General features: G+C 35.5%; 1 protein-coding gene across 1 annotated transcript in view; it reads left to right on the forward strand.

The window, feature by feature from the left end:
* The window catches only part of LOC118837175 (ABI family member 3 binding protein), a 201,554-nt gene that overhangs the window by 106,043 nt on the left and 75,781 nt on the right, over nucleotides 1-19,730 (forward strand). Inside the window, exons 22-39 of the mRNA XM_036744133.1 lie at nucleotides 217-264; nucleotides 1,541-1,621; nucleotides 2,611-2,661; nucleotides 4,129-4,212; nucleotides 5,311-5,358; nucleotides 5,945-5,992; nucleotides 7,369-7,452; nucleotides 8,425-8,484; nucleotides 9,059-9,253; nucleotides 10,698-10,769; nucleotides 13,711-13,803; nucleotides 14,607-14,666; nucleotides 14,796-14,855; nucleotides 14,987-15,046; nucleotides 16,544-16,618; nucleotides 16,897-16,920; nucleotides 17,541-17,588; nucleotides 18,939-19,013. Coding sequence (XP_036600028.1) covers nucleotides 217-264; nucleotides 1,541-1,621; nucleotides 2,611-2,661; nucleotides 4,129-4,212; nucleotides 5,311-5,358; nucleotides 5,945-5,992; nucleotides 7,369-7,452; nucleotides 8,425-8,484; nucleotides 9,059-9,253; nucleotides 10,698-10,769; nucleotides 13,711-13,803; nucleotides 14,607-14,666; nucleotides 14,796-14,855; nucleotides 14,987-15,046; nucleotides 16,544-16,618; nucleotides 16,897-16,920; nucleotides 17,541-17,588; nucleotides 18,939-19,013 — 1,266 coding nt within the window. The remainder of the gene's footprint in view (nucleotides 1-216; nucleotides 265-1,540; nucleotides 1,622-2,610; nucleotides 2,662-4,128; nucleotides 4,213-5,310; nucleotides 5,359-5,944; nucleotides 5,993-7,368; nucleotides 7,453-8,424; nucleotides 8,485-9,058; nucleotides 9,254-10,697; nucleotides 10,770-13,710; nucleotides 13,804-14,606; nucleotides 14,667-14,795; nucleotides 14,856-14,986; nucleotides 15,047-16,543; nucleotides 16,619-16,896; nucleotides 16,921-17,540; nucleotides 17,589-18,938; nucleotides 19,014-19,730) is intronic.

A 19,730-nucleotide genomic window follows, 5' to 3' on the forward strand; every position in this document is an offset into this window, starting at 1 on the left:
CCTCTTGCTTATGAGTATTGAACTTGGTGTCCTGAAGATCATGAGGAAACTTCTAATAGGAGAAAAAACAAATGACTTTGAATAAAATAGAGATATTGATTATTTGTGTACAAACAAATGGCTGATTTTAAAGAAAATATCCTTCCCATAATTCCTTCCTCTTCAGTATTGTGGTTTTTGTTTTGTTTTGTTTTTTGGTTTGTTCCTGTGATACAGCCCTGGAACCTGTTGCACTAACAACTGAAAGAACAAAGACTACAATAGGTAATTCTACTCCCCTGATACTGATTCAGTGGATGGCCACATCTCCTTTTTCCTCTTCATCCCTTCTGGCAAACCCCATAGATGATTGCTACTCTCTGTGTTTGTCTAGCAGCATCTTCTCTCACAAAGTCATCTTATGCTTCCCTTAGAGGTTTCCTGCTCTCCATCTGAAAATCACTGTCTTTAAAGAAGAATCATATTGTGATAAATTCAAGAAAGCTATGAATTTATTACCATCACTAACATACCATCCTGCAATCATATGTATGATAGCTTTGACAATGCCTCTCTAATGCTATATTTCAGGAGAGCTCAGGATTTCTGCAGAAAAAAAGACAAATTATTTTTATTGTAGCACTATGGATTCCACTGAGTTGCTTTACTCACTGACTTCCTCTCTTTACCTGCACAAGTTCTCTGTTATTCTTCTATGTTTTTCTGATGAGTGGCATTCCTCCATTTTCATGAATCTTGATCCCAAGTCAAATAAAAAGATTATCTTGAACTTAGTAAGATGAGGTCAGAAAGGCTCCAAAACAGGAGGGCGGACAGGAAATGGTATTGATGCCATAATACTGCAGTTCTTTTATTATTTCCTAGCATCTTCAAAAAGATGTGCCATAAATCTACTTTGGAAAACTGTAGAAAATCATGACTAAGTAGTTAGTCATATATAATAACAAGTGTTTTCCGATATTTATTCTAAAAGACCTAATTAGTGAATTTTCACCTCTATTTTTCAATTTTTATGATCACATTAAAAAAACTGAACAAGAAAACTCAAACTTAAATACTTTGACATTCTTTGGACAAAAATCATTTCATGTCTTTTTGTTGTTTCTGGATCCAACTTTATTTTAGAATATTCTTAAAAGATTTGCCTTCAGGTAGAAGCTAAAAATGAAAATACTCAGTTAAAATGTATTACTAGGTCAAAAATTAGTTGAGCCCATCTCTTTTGTGTATTTATACCAATATAGTCATCAGATTTATAGAATATTTTTGCTCTGGTGTGTGAGTGCCATGAAGGAGTCTTTTAATGTAATTTTAATTTGAATTTTCTCAGTTGTATCCTAGAACTTTTCTTGTTTTAGTTTCAAAAACATCAAAATAAGCAAAGACCATAACTAGTCCAGATGTGCCAGAGATCAGATGTGTGATTAGCATGTTTTTCTATGCCTTAATTTAGAAATAGGAAGGAGAACTATAAGTAAGTTTCATCTTAAAATTCCAACCTGTGATTATTTCACTAACTTCAGCGCTATTTTTCCTTTAGTGTCCAAACCATCCAGGCGCAAACCTAAAGGTCGTAAGACTAAAACCACACCAAGTACATCTACAACACAGACCATATCTGGTAAACTTCATTTCCAATGCTTTTGTTCAAGAAATATTGACATCTACCTAGGTGTTTTCCAATTTGAATGGTAGATATGTGCCTAGTTGCTATGACTCTGTTCAATATCTTCTTAAAGTCTCCCATATTGATTTGACAAATGTTAAATGACCAAACGTGTGAAAAATGGTAAGTAGCTTTTAAAAACTCTGGAATGCCTATTTTCTATATTATGCTACTTTAGAAAGCACAGCTTTTAGGGAAAAAAAATTGTCAGGCTATTTGTCCTAAACATATATACCTTTTCACAATGTGATCCCCTATCAAAGAATCTCTTTGGTCTTTATTAAATCTGGACTTCACATTTTCCAAATCCTTTCCTGAAAGTGGCTATTAATGTTCATTATTATTCGATATTTTGTGTCCACAATGGGCTAACATTATGTATTTGTAGACATAATGGGAGTGGGGAGAGAAGACTAAATAGACATGTTTTACCTTTTTTAAAAGTGATGAAAATCCCTTTGGATATTCTAAATAAGTCATTTTAATAGTAGTTGCCATTTAAGTTCAACAGAGTTTGAAAGAATTTTTATTCAGGACAAGACAAATAAGATTCTAATTTGCTCTGAGTGGAGTCTTGTAATAAACAACTGTATCAGGGAAGTTCCTTATAAAAAAGGAAAAGTTGAATAAGATTCAAATTTGCTGCAAGTGGAGTCTTGTACTGTAATAAACTGGTTTTTCAAGTAAGTTCTTGAGCTCCTATAGAACTAGTTTTCAGTTCATCCATTACCTAGAAGATTTAGAATAAATTCTGATTTAATAAATCTTCATTTTACTCTGATTTATGTACTAGCTGGTTAAACAGAAATAAGGTCTGTAAGATTCTCTGTAAACCAAGAAGGGTTATACAATGTAAGCAATCATTATTTAGAAGCCCAATTAGAGCATCTCTTTCTGGTTTTAATTATGCATGTCAGTTTATTTTCATATTTTTGTTTATAAAGCAGCACATGAACCTGTTACACATAGGACAGAGACATCGGTGACAACTCTGGGTAATAACAGATTTGTGTCCCTTTAGTTGATGCTTCTTTGACTGTTCCTTTTGATCTTTATTATTGGGGTCTTTGATTCTCTTCCCTCTTCCCTCCTGCCATCTTTCATTCATCTCCCGAAGTTGTGTGCTTTCCACCCTCTGCTAAAAGGCACTTTATCAAGTTAAGCACCCAGGCATCATCCTCTATATAGTTCACACCTCTGTATTTTCCTTTAGTTGTATGCATGGTTTTGGTGATTTTCGGTTTGTAGAGTCTTACCTAGTATGTCAAGAATACCAGATTTTTTTCTGTATCAGACTTATTGAATGCTTAAATTTATTAATGTGTCAATGCATATATATGATATATACATACATGTATATATGTTATCAACGGATGAGTGGAGTTATCAGTGGAACACATTTATTTAAGGATATCATCTTAAATCTGCTTATAGAAATAATGAGTAAGGTTCCCAAGTGATCAAATGTACCTGGTAATCTCTGAGGCCAGGCACCCTTGGTATACATCTCTCTTCTCTGTTCCCTGTCTCTCCTTTTGTCCTCTTCTGCTTTCCAAAGGTGTCTGTGCATCTGTCAGTAAAATTTCTTCCAAGACTGAGTATGAGACATTGATGATGTTTTCTTCCTCTGGAATTTTTCATCAGAAACAAGCTATGAATTTTTTTTGGTTACAGAGCTTGCTTTAATTCTCCTTCATCTCTTTCACAATAAATTTTGGCCTGTGAAAAAAATGTTCAATAAATTTTCCAGGCTCCAGACATCATGCTCTATGCCTCTCACGTAAATGCTAGAAAGGCTTTTGGTGTCAAAATTGTATTTTAACTATCTTAGGTTTAATATTCTGGTTTTTAAGAAAGAAAAGATAGAGAAACAGAAATAAAAATCACTTTGGCCCAGTTGCTCTTTGATCCAGTTGTTAATTTCCACCAAAAATTACATAATTTTGGAGCACAAGAGAGCAGACTTCATAAGACAGCAGTTCCTTATTTTACATAATCCAAAGATAACTTATGAGTATTCAAGTTTTTTTTTCCCTTGAAGGTCTATGTTTCTTGGTTGAACAACCATCTCCTAGAAATAGATTATTATTTGTACAGCATCATTGCTTTAGAATTGTTTACAATCTTTTAATGTATACTTGGTTTTGGAACTTAACATTTCTAATATCAGTCGTGCTTGGAGAAAATACAAAATGTTTCAGTTTAAAATATCTTTTGCATCTAAAATAACCCCTAATTTTAATGAAATTCTGTATTCCACCTTAGCAGTCTTTATTCAACATTCAACAGATGCATATTGTGTAGTTAGTATTAGATTTAGAACCATACAAAGACATATGTGACATTAACTGTAACCTCCAGGAGCTTTTAATTTAAATAGGAAGGTAAGATATATGGTTAAGTAACAGTATGCTATTCTCATCCTCGATTACCATAATAACATAGGTGCCTTCTTTCTTTAGCTCCACAGTTGGACAAATCAACACCTTATGCAGGTTCCCAACTTAAAACAACACTAAGTCCAGATGTGCCAGAGATCAAACCTGGTAAATGTGTTCTTTATTATTTAGCAGAGTTCAGAGTATGAGTTATAACCTGTAGATTACAAATTAGGGGATGTTATTATAGAACTAAGGAAGAAGTGGTCCTGGGTTCAAATCCTGCCTCTAACGTGTGCTGTCTCTGTGGCCCTCTACAAGTCACTTAGCCTCTTAAGTTGCAGAACAGGTGTTAGTCTGCTCAGGTGGAGGGAGAATCCTCATCAGGAGTTCCCTATAGCAATGAAATCACAAGTACTAGTAAAAAAAATTGATAAGGACCAGCATCCAGAATATCTGGTATATGGCTTCTCCTTCTCTATTCCCATACACTCCATTATGAAGATTAGAAGTCACAGGGGAAGTGATAAGATAAAAATCATAGCAAGAGTGTTTCACTCTTTTGTCCCTTTGATCTAACCAAATATCAATTTGTGCTACTATCATGACGGAACTCCTCTTCATACCCACCCATTACTAGGTTGCATGCTTACTTACTAGTCTCATCACCTGGGATATGGTCCATTTCCTCTCAGTCTTACCTTTCAAATTCCAAAAAGGTATGTGTGTGTGTGTGTGTGTGCGTGTGCGTGTGTGCACATACATATGCCTTTTCTGAGATCTATCTATCTAGATATCTAGATAGATAGATCTCAGAAAAGGGAAGTGTGTTAATGAAGGGAAACCAACTGAGAAAGAAACCCTCAGCTTTAAGGGAGAGATGAAACTCCCCAGTTCCAAAGGTCATCAGAAAAGCAAACTGCACCTGAAAATGTTATCTAGTTTGATAAAATGTACTGTGAACATATTTGTTTCATAATGTTTTTTAAGTAGTTAAAGTAGGTCTTATTTTAGGACAGGGAGATCAGGAGAACACATTTGAAAAGGAAGGAAGGTTCCTGAACTGTACATTGGAATCCGTTTTTTAGCTTAGCTTCTCAGGTTTAGATAAAAAGGCTCATTTGACCTATTTTACATGAAACATGAGTTAGGTGTTCTTTAAACATACTAAGGAAGATTTTAGACATAGGGCAATTTTCCAGTGTTTTATAATGCTCATGTGGGTATCTTTGGTTTTCTTTTGTATTTTCCTTGTTTCTGGGAAAGTCGTGGAATCTGCAACATTCGAAACTGACACCATGGTGATAACAATAGGTAAAACATAAATCAATGTCTATCACAGCTTTTCCTTTTCATCTCTGCAGTCATAGTTCATAGGTGGGGTCCACTCCAGCCCCATGTTGGCTTTGTATCATCCTTAGGCGTATTTCTTGGTAATGATAACTGATAATTAAAGGAGGACTGTTTTGTGAAGTTCCATGACATGGCTAGAAGTTTCTGTCTACCATCCTGCTATAACATGTACCTTTGTCTTAACATCATTATGTGCTTGGATAAATCTTTTATGGAAAGTAACTTTGGACAATTGTGCATCATTTATGCTATTCACACCACAAATTCTCTTCATCTCGGCATCCTCATTTTATTTATTTCTTTCTTTTTGACATTTTGGTTGGCTGTATCCCTGTGACGAATGAGAACTATGTCTGGAAATTGTTTGTCAAAAACTAGAGGGTGTAATTTTGATGAACTGCATTCACTTTACCACTGAATTGAGTGCTCATTCTAAAGCCCTCCAGTGACCTCCGCTGAGAGCTCAAATGTGAAGTAAAAGCAACTTGATGGAAATTGAGCTTCTGTAGTTTGTAAAAACCATCTGTGTCTATTTGTTCTATTGCAGCCCCAGGACCAGGGACAGTTATAACTCATTCTCCAACAACAACATTAGGTAATTGTACGTTGCAAGCCCTTACCAGTTGGTTTCATATGCTTCTTCTACTCATTCCTGCATCCCTGGTAGGGGGCCTTTTTTTCCGGGAGATTGTTAGGCATTTTTTTTGTTCCCGTAAAATTTCATCTTCTCCAAGAGGCATTTTAAAATAGCTATTGGAGAGGAAGATTTAATCTACCTGTCATTTAAAAACAGCCTACTGCAATCACACACGGAGGCCATCTTCATTCCCTGGCACATAGCTAAAACTAGCCGTCAGGTCAAGTCATCAAAAGCATATCTGTCTGGGACCAAAAAAAAAAAAATGCTTCCTAAAACCGAGTTTCAAACAAAGCTGGTCAATTGGCCCCTTCTTCAAGTAGGTGATACTTTGTTTCTTTTCATTGAATAAACATACATTCCTTCCAATAATAATAGCCTGCATTTAGATAGCGTTTTAAGCACTTTGCAAATAGTATCTTATTTGATCCTCACAACAACCCTGGGAGGTAGAGGCTATTATCTCCATTTTGCAGATGAGGAAACTGAGGCAAACTGAGGTTAACTTACTTTCCCAGGGTCATATGGTTATTAAGTGCCTGAGGCTGGATTTGAACACAGATCTTCCCTACTACAAGTCGAGTGTTCTATCCACTGTGCCTCTGTGCCTTAGCTAACGCTGTTCACATGTTTTATCTATCTTGTTTTCACTTGAGTTCAATTTTATACTTTCAATGAGGAGCTTGAAAGCAAGGTTTTTTTATGTTCTGCCTAGTTATTATTCAAATGGGAAATTTACTGAAAACTTTAAAAAGTACATGATTATAAAGGCTAGTTGTGTGCTATTACCTTTTAACTTTATTTCCCTAATTGTTTTCACATATTTTCCTGGTTATTCATCAAGTTTCTTCCCCTGATTTTCCGTATGCTCCGTATGCAAGAAGCTAAGCATTGTAGCTATTTACTCTTGAGACAATGACTGGAAATTACCTAACTCTGAAATCTCAGAGAGTTTAAAACTAAAACTCCTATTTCATTCTCCTATCACTATCTTGATATTATTCAAATCAAATAGAAAAATCAAAAAAGTTACCTCCCCCCCCAAAAAAAAAGTTATCTACCAGATGTCAAAAGGATAAGGCAATTTTTTTTGGATAAGGCAATTTTTAAAAATTCATTTCTTCTTTCTTTTCCCTTACCCAGAAGCAATCTGGAGATTTTTTTGAACATAACTGGAATAAGGAAATTAAACCTAAAAAAAAAGATCTGACCTCCTAATCATATCTTTCTAAAAGCTACGACCAATTCCTACATAGCAGAGATTTCTGGGTCATCTTAGTCATAGCATTCTTAACTTTGACTAGTGAAATAATCCAACTACTTTCTTTCTTCAGCTCAAATAAAAACAAAGCCTACTCATCCAAAGCGTCTTAGAACTAAAACTACAGCGAAACCAGAGAAACCACAGACCAAATCTGGTAATAAGTCACCTTTGGTATTTTGAGCAATACTGAATCTTTTGTTTTAGATGGCTGTCATTTGTAATCAGTCCATTTGATTAGATTTCTGGACACTTGGTGTGTTTTCTGAACTTCCTATGGGAAGGAGGGAAGTGGTTATAATAGCTGGCTATTTCCTAAGCATTATAGCATTTCTGAGGAGTAGCAAAAGTACTGTAACTTAGCCTCTTCCTCTCTTCTTCCCCTTTCTTGCCCACCCTCCTTAACTCTTTTTTTTTTTATTTTCCTCCTTTCTCCCTCACATAGATTAGAAAACTGTATTCATAATTAGTGAAGAACCACTTCTATTCTTCCCTCCTCCTCCTCCTCAATTGTCATTTCCCAGTGTTTCACGAACCCTCTACAAAGTGTTGGGCTGGCAACATAATGTAAAAAGGTGAATGAGAAACTGTGCCAGGTTATTTATGAAAGAACACATTTGCCTTTATCCCTGATATGTTCACTTCTGTAGTTAGTGGACAGAATGAACACCCTACCCCCACAAGCAAGAAAATTAATGGAATAAAATCCTTCAGAGACTAAAATACCAATCAGAGACTTAATAGTCCTTGCTTATATATTATTTTCTTTCCCAGAGTATTTAATGGGTGGAAATCAAAAGGATTTTTTCTTAAGTTTTCCATGTTAGCTGGCATCAGATGACCAGAAAAGTTCTACCTGACCTTATAGGGCTGCTTAGCAGAATCCAGGAGATGTGGTTCTTTTTTGAGATGAATTGGTACCTAGCCACAGTTTATTCATATCTTCAGAGACCAGATGTCTGCTTTTACTCAGCCAAGAAGTATAAAGAAAGACACAACTTTTTAGTACCTTAAGGATCAGCATTATACTCTAGGAAGACTGATATTCAAGAAAAATGTCTGGTCTTTTGTAAGCTTTTAGATGTCTCTATTTCAGGTTTTAAAAAATTAATTTATCTATTTATATCAGTTCCTACTACAGCTTTAGAACCTGCCACCCTTAGAACTGTGACTCCAGGAACAACATTAGGTAATTGATGTCTTTCAGTGAATAAAATTACATGTGCTTTTCCTACTCATTCATTGTCAGACCCATACCATCACCGTCATCATCATCTTCATAGGTTTGCCAATTCTATGAAGCTGCCACGCCATTCTATGTGTTACCATTCAGCTATGTTACTCATCTTAGGAATATTGAAGTCTCTTAAGATAAATCACCTTCTGCCTTTAGTGTTGTTTTTAATGGAGCCGAGGTAATGTGTATTTTCAGGAATTCTATCTAACCCATCCCTATGCTTAAAAGTGTCCAATGTCTTTTTCCTGTCTTGTGTTTTTATTTATACAATATTCTCTTTGGAAAGTGAATTCCAGACAAGGTTAGGGGTGTATCTGTCTTGTCTTTGCATATTTAGACCAACGAGCTTTGTTCATTCTACTACCATGAGATTCCTCGAAGGCCCTTTAGGCCTCTCACTCTCCATCTTAAGAACTGCATTAATTTTATGTTATCTAATGAGTATTGGGAAATACAGACATATGTGTAATCCTATCCACAGTTTCTAGAGCCATAATAACTTAACTAAAGCATTTTCTTTCTCTAGCACCCAAAGTACCTACAACACGGCGTCCACGCCCACGTACGCGCCCAAGCTCTCCTCCACGTATGCGCCCAAGCTCTCGCCCCGGTATACGCCCAAGCTCTCGCCCACGTGTACGGCCAAGCCCACGTGTACGCCCAAGCCCACATCTACCCCAAACTACTACACCAAGTCCTGAAGCACCTCAAACCAAACCTGGTAAATGTGTCATTTGGTACTGCAGCAGAGTGAGTAGCGATTCAGTGCTTGAGGCCAATAGCAAACAGCTGGTGAGGAGTATATGAGGCGATCCTCACTAATACTGTACCTCGTAGGAGAATTGGTGGCACACAGCATGGGTGACAGCTGCTTCAGCTGAAAAACAGGGTCCCAGTCAATCCCAAACCACCAGGTTAAATCAGACCCATCTGCATGGGGGTTAGATGGGGTCTTATGTCGCAGATGAATTGCCCATGCTTTCTGCCCTGTTTGTATTTAGATTTACATTGCTGTTTTTCAATCATTCTCTGTGACTGTATCTTTTTTTCACCTCTCCTGAAATTAAGTGATAATCTTCTCTTTGTATATTATAAAATTTTTTCCATGACAAAGTATCAAAAGTGCATAGCCAAAAGATTAATTTAAATCCAAAAAAACATTTCTTCATTATTTATCATTATTCTTGTAACTGTGAAAAGCTGTTGGGAGCTACAAAAGCAGTAGTAGACTTAATCTCTGGTCTTAGGGAGTAAAGTAATATATGTCTGCAAGCAAGGTTGTGGATCGTATGCTTTAAACTCAAGTTCTAGGTACCTAGTTAGTACTCATTCATTTAACAAATATTTAATAAGGCCTGCTCATGTACAACGTGTTCAGAGGGATACACAACAAGGAGAAATGTAGTTCTTTTCTTGAGCAACTTATAATCCAGTAAGGATGACAAGACACATTAACAAATAGATGCGATACAAAATTTAAAAGGTGAAAATGTATGAGTGATTAGAAAAGAAAGAACTCATTGTGGTCTGGAAAATCATGGAGAAGGTAGGCCTTGAACTGTAGCAATTGTATTAATTGAAGGTGGGGAGAAGTTTTTATCCTTCTTTCTGTCTCCTTTTCCCATCTTCCCCCTTTCTCCTCCTTCTTTCCTTCCTTTAAAAAATATTTTATTGTTTTTAGCATCACTGTCACTTCCCAACACTCCCCCCGCTTGCAACAATGAAACAGTTAAACAAAACAACCAAACACACTGAACGTGTCTGACAGCATTTGCCTTCGTTCCACATACATGATTCTCCTACCAAGAAGAGGGAGGCGTATTTCATCAACAGGCTTCTGGACTCGAGATTGTTTAGTGCATTGATCTTAATTTTAAAGGCTTTTAGCTTTGTTTTTTCCTTTCATTCTTGTTTCTGTTTTTCTCCTGGTTCTCTCTATAGAATTCTGCATCTGCATGACCTTTCCCTGCTCAGAACAGAAAAGCATTCTGTAGCCTACCATTCTGAGAGTCTGATGTTATGTTATCTTAAGACAGCATACTCCCAAAGCTTGGAGAGTGTTACTTTGGCTATTTGTATAATGCCTATTTATGGCATTATACCCACTTATTTATATAGAATATGGCACTCGTGATGATTTTAACAATACAGATGTTTTCTTTCAGCTCCCACAGAAGTGCAAACTAGTCTTTTCCAAACAACATCACCACACCTAGAAAAACCACCAATTACACCTGGTAAATAGATCTTTTTTTTTCTTTTTTTAGGGTAGGGCTCTCTAAATGAACTTAATTATGAAGTGCTCTTGAAACTTAAAAAAAATTCAAGTATAAAAATGAAAAAGGATTATATATTTAATGGCTATCTTTAAATACTCTGGCGAAAATCGTTTTGGATTGCACTTTCATATTAATGCATTTTCCTGCATGTGATAATCTATTATGTGATTCCCACTCACACAAAAAATATGAAGCCCACAAGCAGGTCTAAACATGTATAGAAAGAATGATTTTTATCTTTTAGATATGTGATTCCAGATAAGCCATATGTGCTATTTTAGACAATGGTTAGACGTATTTTTAAACAAACCTCTTCAAGTAAACTTGACTTTTCTTTTCCCTTTGACTTATTTTTTTATTAACTGTATTTTATTATCAAAAATCTATGATTATATTTAGTGATTCAGCTGAGTTCATGGCTCCCTTGTTGAGAAAGACAAGGAAACACAATTCAGTGAGAGTTACAAATAGAGAAAATTTTATTGTATCGACCTATGTTATTGCAAATTTCAACTCATAAATTAGAAATACTCAAATGTAAAATGTCTGACATAACTACTTATCCAAAATTAATAACTGTCTGTTAAGTTAGTTTATTACTTTGATTTTCGAAATCAGCTGAATCATTTCACTTCATCAAATGAAAGTAAGTGAAAGGGAACAGCCGATTTCTTTGCACTGCTTTATTCACATCAGTGACTATGGAATTGTCAAATATTTAGAGAAGAAATTTATGCTAGAGATAATGCAATTTTTAAAGTATCCATGCATTAATTTTCAAGTTATCTCAAAGTAGAGAAACTTCCAAAAGAATGACATCAAGGATAGGATTAATTTGAAACATAAGTGACTTCGAAGACCTGTCTTTACTACTTCCTTATTTTGAAAAAAAAATCTTCATAATGGTCTATGCACATATCAAAGCTACCCTTGATGAAAAATCCTTGAAAACAAATAGGCTTTTATAGACCATTCTCTACAGGACTACACAACATTATTGTCATCCAATTGAGAGAAATGAATATAAAATCCTGCTGTCATTACCATTTGTTGATTATTATTTGTATTAAAAAAACCCACACATTTATTTAGGTATAACAGCCTTTAAGGTTCTCTTCCAACAAAATGTCTGTTAGACATTGGCTAAGAATTCTTGATAGATGGGAGCACGAAAATAATTATTCAATAATACTCTATCAATGTTAAGCAAAACATAAAACAAAGAGACATATCCTTGCAAAATGGGCTTGCCACTGTCTCAGAGGATATTCTTTGCAGAGATCACATAGAAGAGGGATTCCCTATTTTTTTTTAAAAATGAGGTTTTCCACATGATCCTATTTGTGGCTATTGTGCTGACTACATCAAACCCCAGAATACTGAGGATTTCTTCAATGAGATTCATGGCCACTCAGATGAGATTAACTTGGTTATTCAGACAAGATAAATCAAGTAGCTGACAAATGAATCATGACACACTATTGGACAGAGCACTGTTAGTTCATAAATATCTTTATCTTGGTTATTTATAACACATGGACCCAGAAGAATTGGTCCCAGAAGAGAACAGGTTGAATTTCTTTTGGAAAACAGTGGAATACATTTTGTGATTCCAAGCTGTTACTTCCTAAGCCCATCTTTTTAACACTAATATTTCTTAATGATGCTATTTGGCTAGAAATAGTGGAACATCATGGTTTCTAAAGAATCAGTGTTGCAGGAGAACCAAAAGACCATGGAAAACACATATAGTGGGTAGGTATAGACTGAACTGTTTCCAGTCAATTGTACACAAGAAATGGAATAAAATATATTATCCAAAAATTTTATTATTGAAAAAGTCAGTGGCCTAGTTATGTGGCACTAGTGTCCACAAAATATTAAAAGATTTACAAAGGAAGATATCTAGCATGTTGGGAAAATCCTTTAACACAATGTAATGAATGGATAGAATGCTAGACTTGAAGTCAGGGAGACAAGTTCAAATCCTTCCTCAGGCACTTACTAGCACTTACTACGGATCAGTTAACCTCCCTAGGCCTCTTTTTTTCATCTATGAAACGACAGAGTTGAACTCTATGACCTTCCTGGCCCTGTTCAGTACATGGAAAATAACTACACAGGACAAGAAGTCATGAAGGATGTTCAGTCTGTTTCAGTGAAAGAAGTACCCACATACCAGTTAAATCTTTTTTCCAAGTATTGAACTTTATTATCGTATCACTTTAGGATTTTTGTGTTCAATCTTTTGGTATTCAGAAACCAAGGAAGAAAAGAATATAAATTATAGAGGAAATATAGGAACCCTCATATGGATGATGCAGGACATTTTATGATAATCACCAAAATGATTAATACTAGAAAATAGCAATATTATATAAAATATTAAAATTATATTAAATAATTATATCATTATTCATCTATTATATGAGTGTAATATACTATATATTTAATATATATGACCTTAAATTATTAAAATATTAAAATTTATGTTGGTAATTAGATTACTAACATAATGAGTGGAAATTTAATTTTAATTACCTTGAAATAGATAAATAATATCATCCTTTAATTCTTTGGGATAAATAGTTTCCCAGTTTTTTTTCAATTCTATTTTTTTTTAGTTATCTATTTAAAGTTTTTAGTTGGGGGGGGTGGGCATGGTTGAGAAATAAGTTTGAAGAGAATTCAAATGAAACTTCTAATGTAATTTTGCCTAAACATTCTGGGAGGAAACACTAAAGAAGGGTGGGGTGGATCTTCAAGTCCAAAAGAATGTTTTAAAACAACATTAGCTACCATTAAAGTTCGTGTAGTGGAAAGCAGATGGGGATATCACATAGCATTCAGCTGCAGTGTTCTCTACCACTGACAGTAATGCCATCCTTTCTTCCCTTAGCTCACAAACCAATCATACAAAATCGAACAAAGTCACCTTCGCATCCCAAGCTTAAAACAACTCCAAGTCTACCTGTACCTCAAACCAAACCTGGTAAATGTGTGTGTGTGTGTGTGTGTGTGTGTGTGTGTGTGTGTGTGTGTGTGTCTGTTTCTGCATTTGTAAGTTAATTGTTGTCCTTAGTAAGTCTGCTGTTAAGGTTTGGAGTCGTGGACAATTGCTCTTAAATATAATTGATGGGGTGTGGTAAAGCTCATAGGTTGTAAAGCTCATTCTGGCAGCTACCCTGAAGGGTCTCTGGTGTTGATACTGCTGCTGCTGCCCGCTTTACAATTGGTCATAGTTTCTCTCTTTTAAACTGTGAGAATTGTGGAACTAGGAACATGTCTGTTTTTCAGAGGCATACTAAGCCAGTGGGTAGAATGATGCTGGTGGAGAATTTCAAGGCAACTGAGTGATGTTCATTATGCATCAAAGTTTAGTGTCTCTTATTCCTTGAGGTATCTGTGGTCCAGTTAAAAGATTAACAACCAACATATTGAGAGCAAGGGAATAAAATCTTCCTAATCACTAAAAAATTGAGATGATTAGCTATTAAGTCAAAAATTTCATTTTTCTTCCACTTATGTTTCTTAATCTAGGATCTATGAACTTTTTAAAAAATTTTTTGATAATGATAGTTCATTATACTTGATTTCCTTTGTAATCCTATGTATTTTATTTTGTGTATTAAAAAACATTATCCTGGGAAGGGGGTCTATAGGCTTTATCAGGCTGGCTAAAGGGTCCATACCACACACAAAATGTTAAGAATCCCCAACTTAGAGTGATGATGTTTATTTTCATTTTTGATTATTATTTTGTGCTGTGTTTTTTGTTGTTGTTGTTTTTGCTAGTTTCTAAAATAGAACTGGAATCCGTTGCATTTAGCACTGCATCACCAAAGGCAACCATAGGTAATGATGCTCCCTTGAGGGGTATTTCATGCAAGTTTCTGCTTTTCCATCTCATTGCTAGAGTGATGGTGTTTATTTTCATTTCTGATTGTTATTTTGTGCTGTGTTTTTGTTGTTGTTTTTTGCTAGTTTCTAAAATAGAACTGGAATCCGTCGCATTTAGCACTGCGTCACCAAAGACAACCATAGGTAATTATGCTCCCTTGAGGGGTAGTCATGCAAGTTTCTGCTTTTCCATCTCATTGCTAGAGTGATGGTGTTTATTTTCATTTCTGATTGTTATTTTGTGCTGTGTTTTTGTTGTCATTGTTTTTTGCTAGTTTCTAAAATAGAACTGGAATCCGTCACATTTAGCACTGTGTCACCAGAAACAACCATAGGTAACTATGCTCCCTTGAGGGGTAGTCATGCAAGTTTCTGCTTTTCCATCTCATTGCTACAAGTCTTTGTGCTTTGTGACATTTTCATCCATTATAGTGTCTTGCCTTTCATGTTATATCTCTGCTAGTTCATTAAATCTTGAGAGTTGTAACTCACATAACACTGATAGGGTCTTCTTTGCTGCTGTATGAGATTCACTGTTTTATAGCTTATTCCACTCTCACTTTATGCCCAATATATAAAGTAATTTCAATACTGTATCTTAAAATATAATTGGATTTTTAAAGTTACATTGGATTGTATTGAGTTCACTTAAAATTTTAATTAGCATGGTGGACACACAATTATTTTTATTCTCTCAACTATTTCTAACAGGTACAAAGAATCCCATCTAGAGGCACATACCATAATCTATAAAGTGCCAGGCTTGTACTCAGGAAGCTGAACTCAAATCTTGCCTGTGGCATTTACTAGCTGTGTGACTCTGGGCAAGTTACTTAACATTTTTATGCAGCAGGCAGGTGCATAATATTCATCTACTCATTTGTACACGGGTTGGTGCAATATATAATGGTGAAGAATGTTTCCCATCCCGGGAAAATAGTGGATACTTCACATAAATACTTATAAGATATTGCTTATGCATTAAGCACCAAAGCTTTTACCGATTTTTTTTCTTCAATAAACTTTAACCTTACTCTATGTACTCTATTTTAAACTATAAGCCAAAAATAAAACTCTCCATAAGTTAATGGTGCCATCTGTTTTACCTCAATAAGGAGAGATAGTATTGTACAGGGGAAAGAACCCTGGGTCTGGAGTCAGAGAGCAGTGGTTCAAGTCTTATCTCTAATGCTTACTCCTTATGTGATCTTGGACAAGTCGTTTAACCTCCATAAGCCTTGATTTCTGCATCAACAGTGGTTCTCAAAATGGGATCTAAGGACCTCTGGGGTCCCTTTTAGGGAATCTGCAAAGTTAAAACTACCTTCATAATGATATATACACATTTTAATTTCAAATATGGTAAATATCAATCTATATAATCACATAAACAGAAGCTCTTTGGCAAGGAGTGGAGATTCTTCAACCATTTTTGAGGGTGTAAAGAGATTCGGAGACTAAAAAGTTTGAAAATTGCTGCTCTATAAAATGAAGGGATTGGACTAGGTGGCCTCTGAGGTCTCCTCCAACTCTGTATCTATGATCCTGTAAATACAAGTTTGAAATTGCTCTCTCACTTGCCTACCTCCATGTGTCTTTGTCCTTCATAGCAACCGTCTACAGCACCATGGTTTCCTGCACATTTTTTTGCACATCTAACTTATATTCTTCATATGTTGGTCATTGTCCTTATAAGTACATTTGTTTTTAATGTCTAAATAATGATAACTTTAACTGAAATACATGGTGGCCATAATGAGGATATGTTTGGTACTCCTTTCTCCCATTAAGTAGTGAACTCTGATGATTAACCCAAGACCTTTTCTCTCTAGCTCCAGCAGAAACACATTATGCACATCCTATACCTAAAACATCACAGAGCCCTGATGAGCAACAAACCAAAGCTGGTAAATGAATTGTTTTCATTTGTTCAACAAATATTTATTGGGAGCCTATTATACATGAGGTTCTCCTGGGTAGAGGTGTCAAACATTTGGTGAACTGAATTAAAATGTAATTGGGAAATATTTAACAAAATAAATAAAAATACAATAAAAATTACATTTTTGATAACATTGCATCATAAAACTAAGTATATACTGAGTAATGGCCCCTGTTTCTTTTTTAATTTAATGCCAGTACCCTTTTTTTCATTTAATTTTTCTTTTTTCTCAATTACATGTAGATACCACTACTCTTGAGAGTACATGTAAGTATGAGATGTGAAACATGCCCTTGAAGGAATTTGTAGCCTACTACAAGAGCCAAAAACAGTGATCTTCCAATCTAATTGGATCTATGTGTTTGATAGTAAGGATGTCCATTCATAACTTGAATTTCAAACACCAAGTCTTTGTGGTTTTTTTTCCTACTTACAAAGTATTGGAGTAACATATGAAGAGCCTGGTAGCATGAATCAAAAACAATCATAGTTGTTGATAAGAAGAAGAGACAGATTTATTATTCCCTCATTCAAATATTGAGTAAACATCAAACACAATATTCAAAATCCAATTATATTGGAAAATTTACTCCCTTAATCTTCCCTGCAAGATCAGATCATAAGTTCCTTGAGGAAAGGGACAGTAAAGAAAATCACATATCTGTCCAAAAATTAGTAATTTAAAGTGGATTTTTCTTCTTTTTTCTTTTTTTTTTTTTAGTTTATGAGAAGAAAATAAATATCCAAGATTAAAAAAATTTCCAGTCGATAAAACTGTTAGTCATTCTTTTGGGGAGTTAGGGTTGTTATTCTTTGAAAATCTGATTCTTGTCAGCCAGTCCCATTACTGTATCATTTTTAATTGCTATTCTTTGTTTTTCATACAGTCCTGGAATCTATTACATATGTATCTGAGCCACCCACGGAAACAATAGGTAATGAGGTATCTTCAGTGGCTGATTCCCATTTGCTTTTCCTCCCCCCTTTCTTTCTCATCATCACCATTACCACTGCAGGTTTGTTCTCATTGTGAATCCATCTTGTGGCATCACCCTTTTCCCCAAAACTTCATTTTCTTTCTAGGTTTCATATTCATGACATCATCATCACACATCATCATTAACAAGTTCCTCTCTCCTCAAAGACTTAATAAAGCCTTGGTTTTGCCTTAAGGCAGCTCAGCTGTCTAGCCTGAAACATGGCTTTGAATACCCCAGCCACTGCTGCTCTGGGGCTCCTATCCCTTGTTAGGGGTAATTCTGTTATTCTTCCTCACAAGTCTTTGCATTCAAACTCATTTACCAGCCTGCTGATTTCTTTCATCTTTTTCTTCCTTTACTGCACAAAATGTTACGCTTCTCAGTATCATATGCATGACTACCTCATCCTAAGTTGTATTTGCTTCATCATTATTTCTTTTTCTATTTATCTTTTTTTAAAAAGAATTAAATGTTTCACATTGTGGTAGGGACAGGGTGGGGAGAATAGAAAGGTGAGGGTCACAGAAGTGTTCACTCTGAATATAATCTTTAGGCGCGTGCATCATAAATTTAGACCTGGAAGATGTCTTAAAGATCCTCTAGTTGTTATTTTACAAATCAACAAGCATTTATGAAGCACCTACTATGTGCCAGGTATTGGGGCACTATGCTAAGCACTAGGGATACAAAAAGGCAAAAGATAGTCACTGCCTTCCAACTGCTTAAAATCTAATGAGGGAGGCAACATGCAAATATGTACAAACAAGCTACATACAAGATAAATAGGAAATAAGCGACAGAAGGAAGGCAATAGGATTTGGGAAAGACTTCTAGCAGAAAGTGGGATTTTAGTAAAGCCTTGAAAGAAGCCAGACAATCCAGGAGGTGGAGAGGAGAAAGGAGAAAATCCTAGCCATTGAAACTGCGCAGAGTTGGGAGATAGTGTGTTGGGCAGAGGAAACAAGGAATAGCAAGAAATGACAAGCCAGAGTCACTGGACTGTGTAGTGCATGGCCCTGTATAAAGCTATAAACCTCCAGAAAGTCAGAAAGGGCCAAGTTGTGAAGGGCTTTAGAAGATAGAGGGTTATAGATTAAGAAACTGAGACCCCAGGAGATTAAGTAATTTGCCCAAGGTTACATAACTTGGGTGGCCTGAGTTAATCTGAATGTTGTTTAAGAGGAGTTAAGATGCTACCTAACTCAAGCATATACCTGGTGACAAATCACCTGTCACTCCATAACTCATCACCATTCACTATTTGTAATGCTATGGCTTCCAGTAACATAGGGTACTTTTTTGCAGCTTCCGTAGAGACAACACTTCTGCCTTCCAAAACTTTAGCACTGCCCAGGCCAGATGCACCACAGACAAAACCTGGTAAATATGTTATGTTGTATTTCAGCATGTGAGGTGAGTCTTTGAGGTGATCCATGGGGATGGAAAAACTATGTGACCCACACAGGGCTGACAATAGGTGATCTCATTTTCTGTACCTACATCTATATTAATCCACGATGTAAATATTTCTTCTGTCCATGCATATAATTTAGCCACCAATCCATCACAAATACGCTGTGGAGATGAATTAAAAAATGGTTTTTAAGAGCTTTTGATTGACTGTAGAAATGTTTAGTGGTGAGGAAATATGAAGGATTCTCGTCAGGTGTGATCACTTGAAAACACAGGTTCTTGCTAATAATGTATTCTGACAAAACAGTATCTTTCCTTATCCTATAGAGTGTTAATGAACCCTTTGGGAAGAATACAGGGAGAAGTTCTAAAATCCTGTGAGACCCATGATTTAAGATTTGAATAACTTTGAGGATATTATACAACTAAAAACTCCCTATAATACAACTTTCTTATGGTTTCCTTAAGCAGGTTTTACTCTTCAGTGAATCAGAAGGATGTATGTAGAACCAGTTGGTTTGTGATTGCCCAGATTCTTAGAACCTCTTATTTTTCTACCGTGCTATCTTTTGACCAATTCAATGATAAGTGATAGGAGCTTAAACTAAAGTTGGCCAATTTTGCCCATAATAAAAGGTGCTTTTAGGATGGAGACTGAAATTAATAATGGAAGCATGGTTTGAA

Source organism: Trichosurus vulpecula, chromosome 2 (genome assembly GCF_011100635.1).
Source record: "Trichosurus vulpecula isolate mTriVul1 chromosome 2, mTriVul1.pri, whole genome shotgun sequence".
Lineage (NCBI taxonomy): Eukaryota > Metazoa > Chordata > Mammalia > Diprotodontia > Phalangeridae > Trichosurus > Trichosurus vulpecula.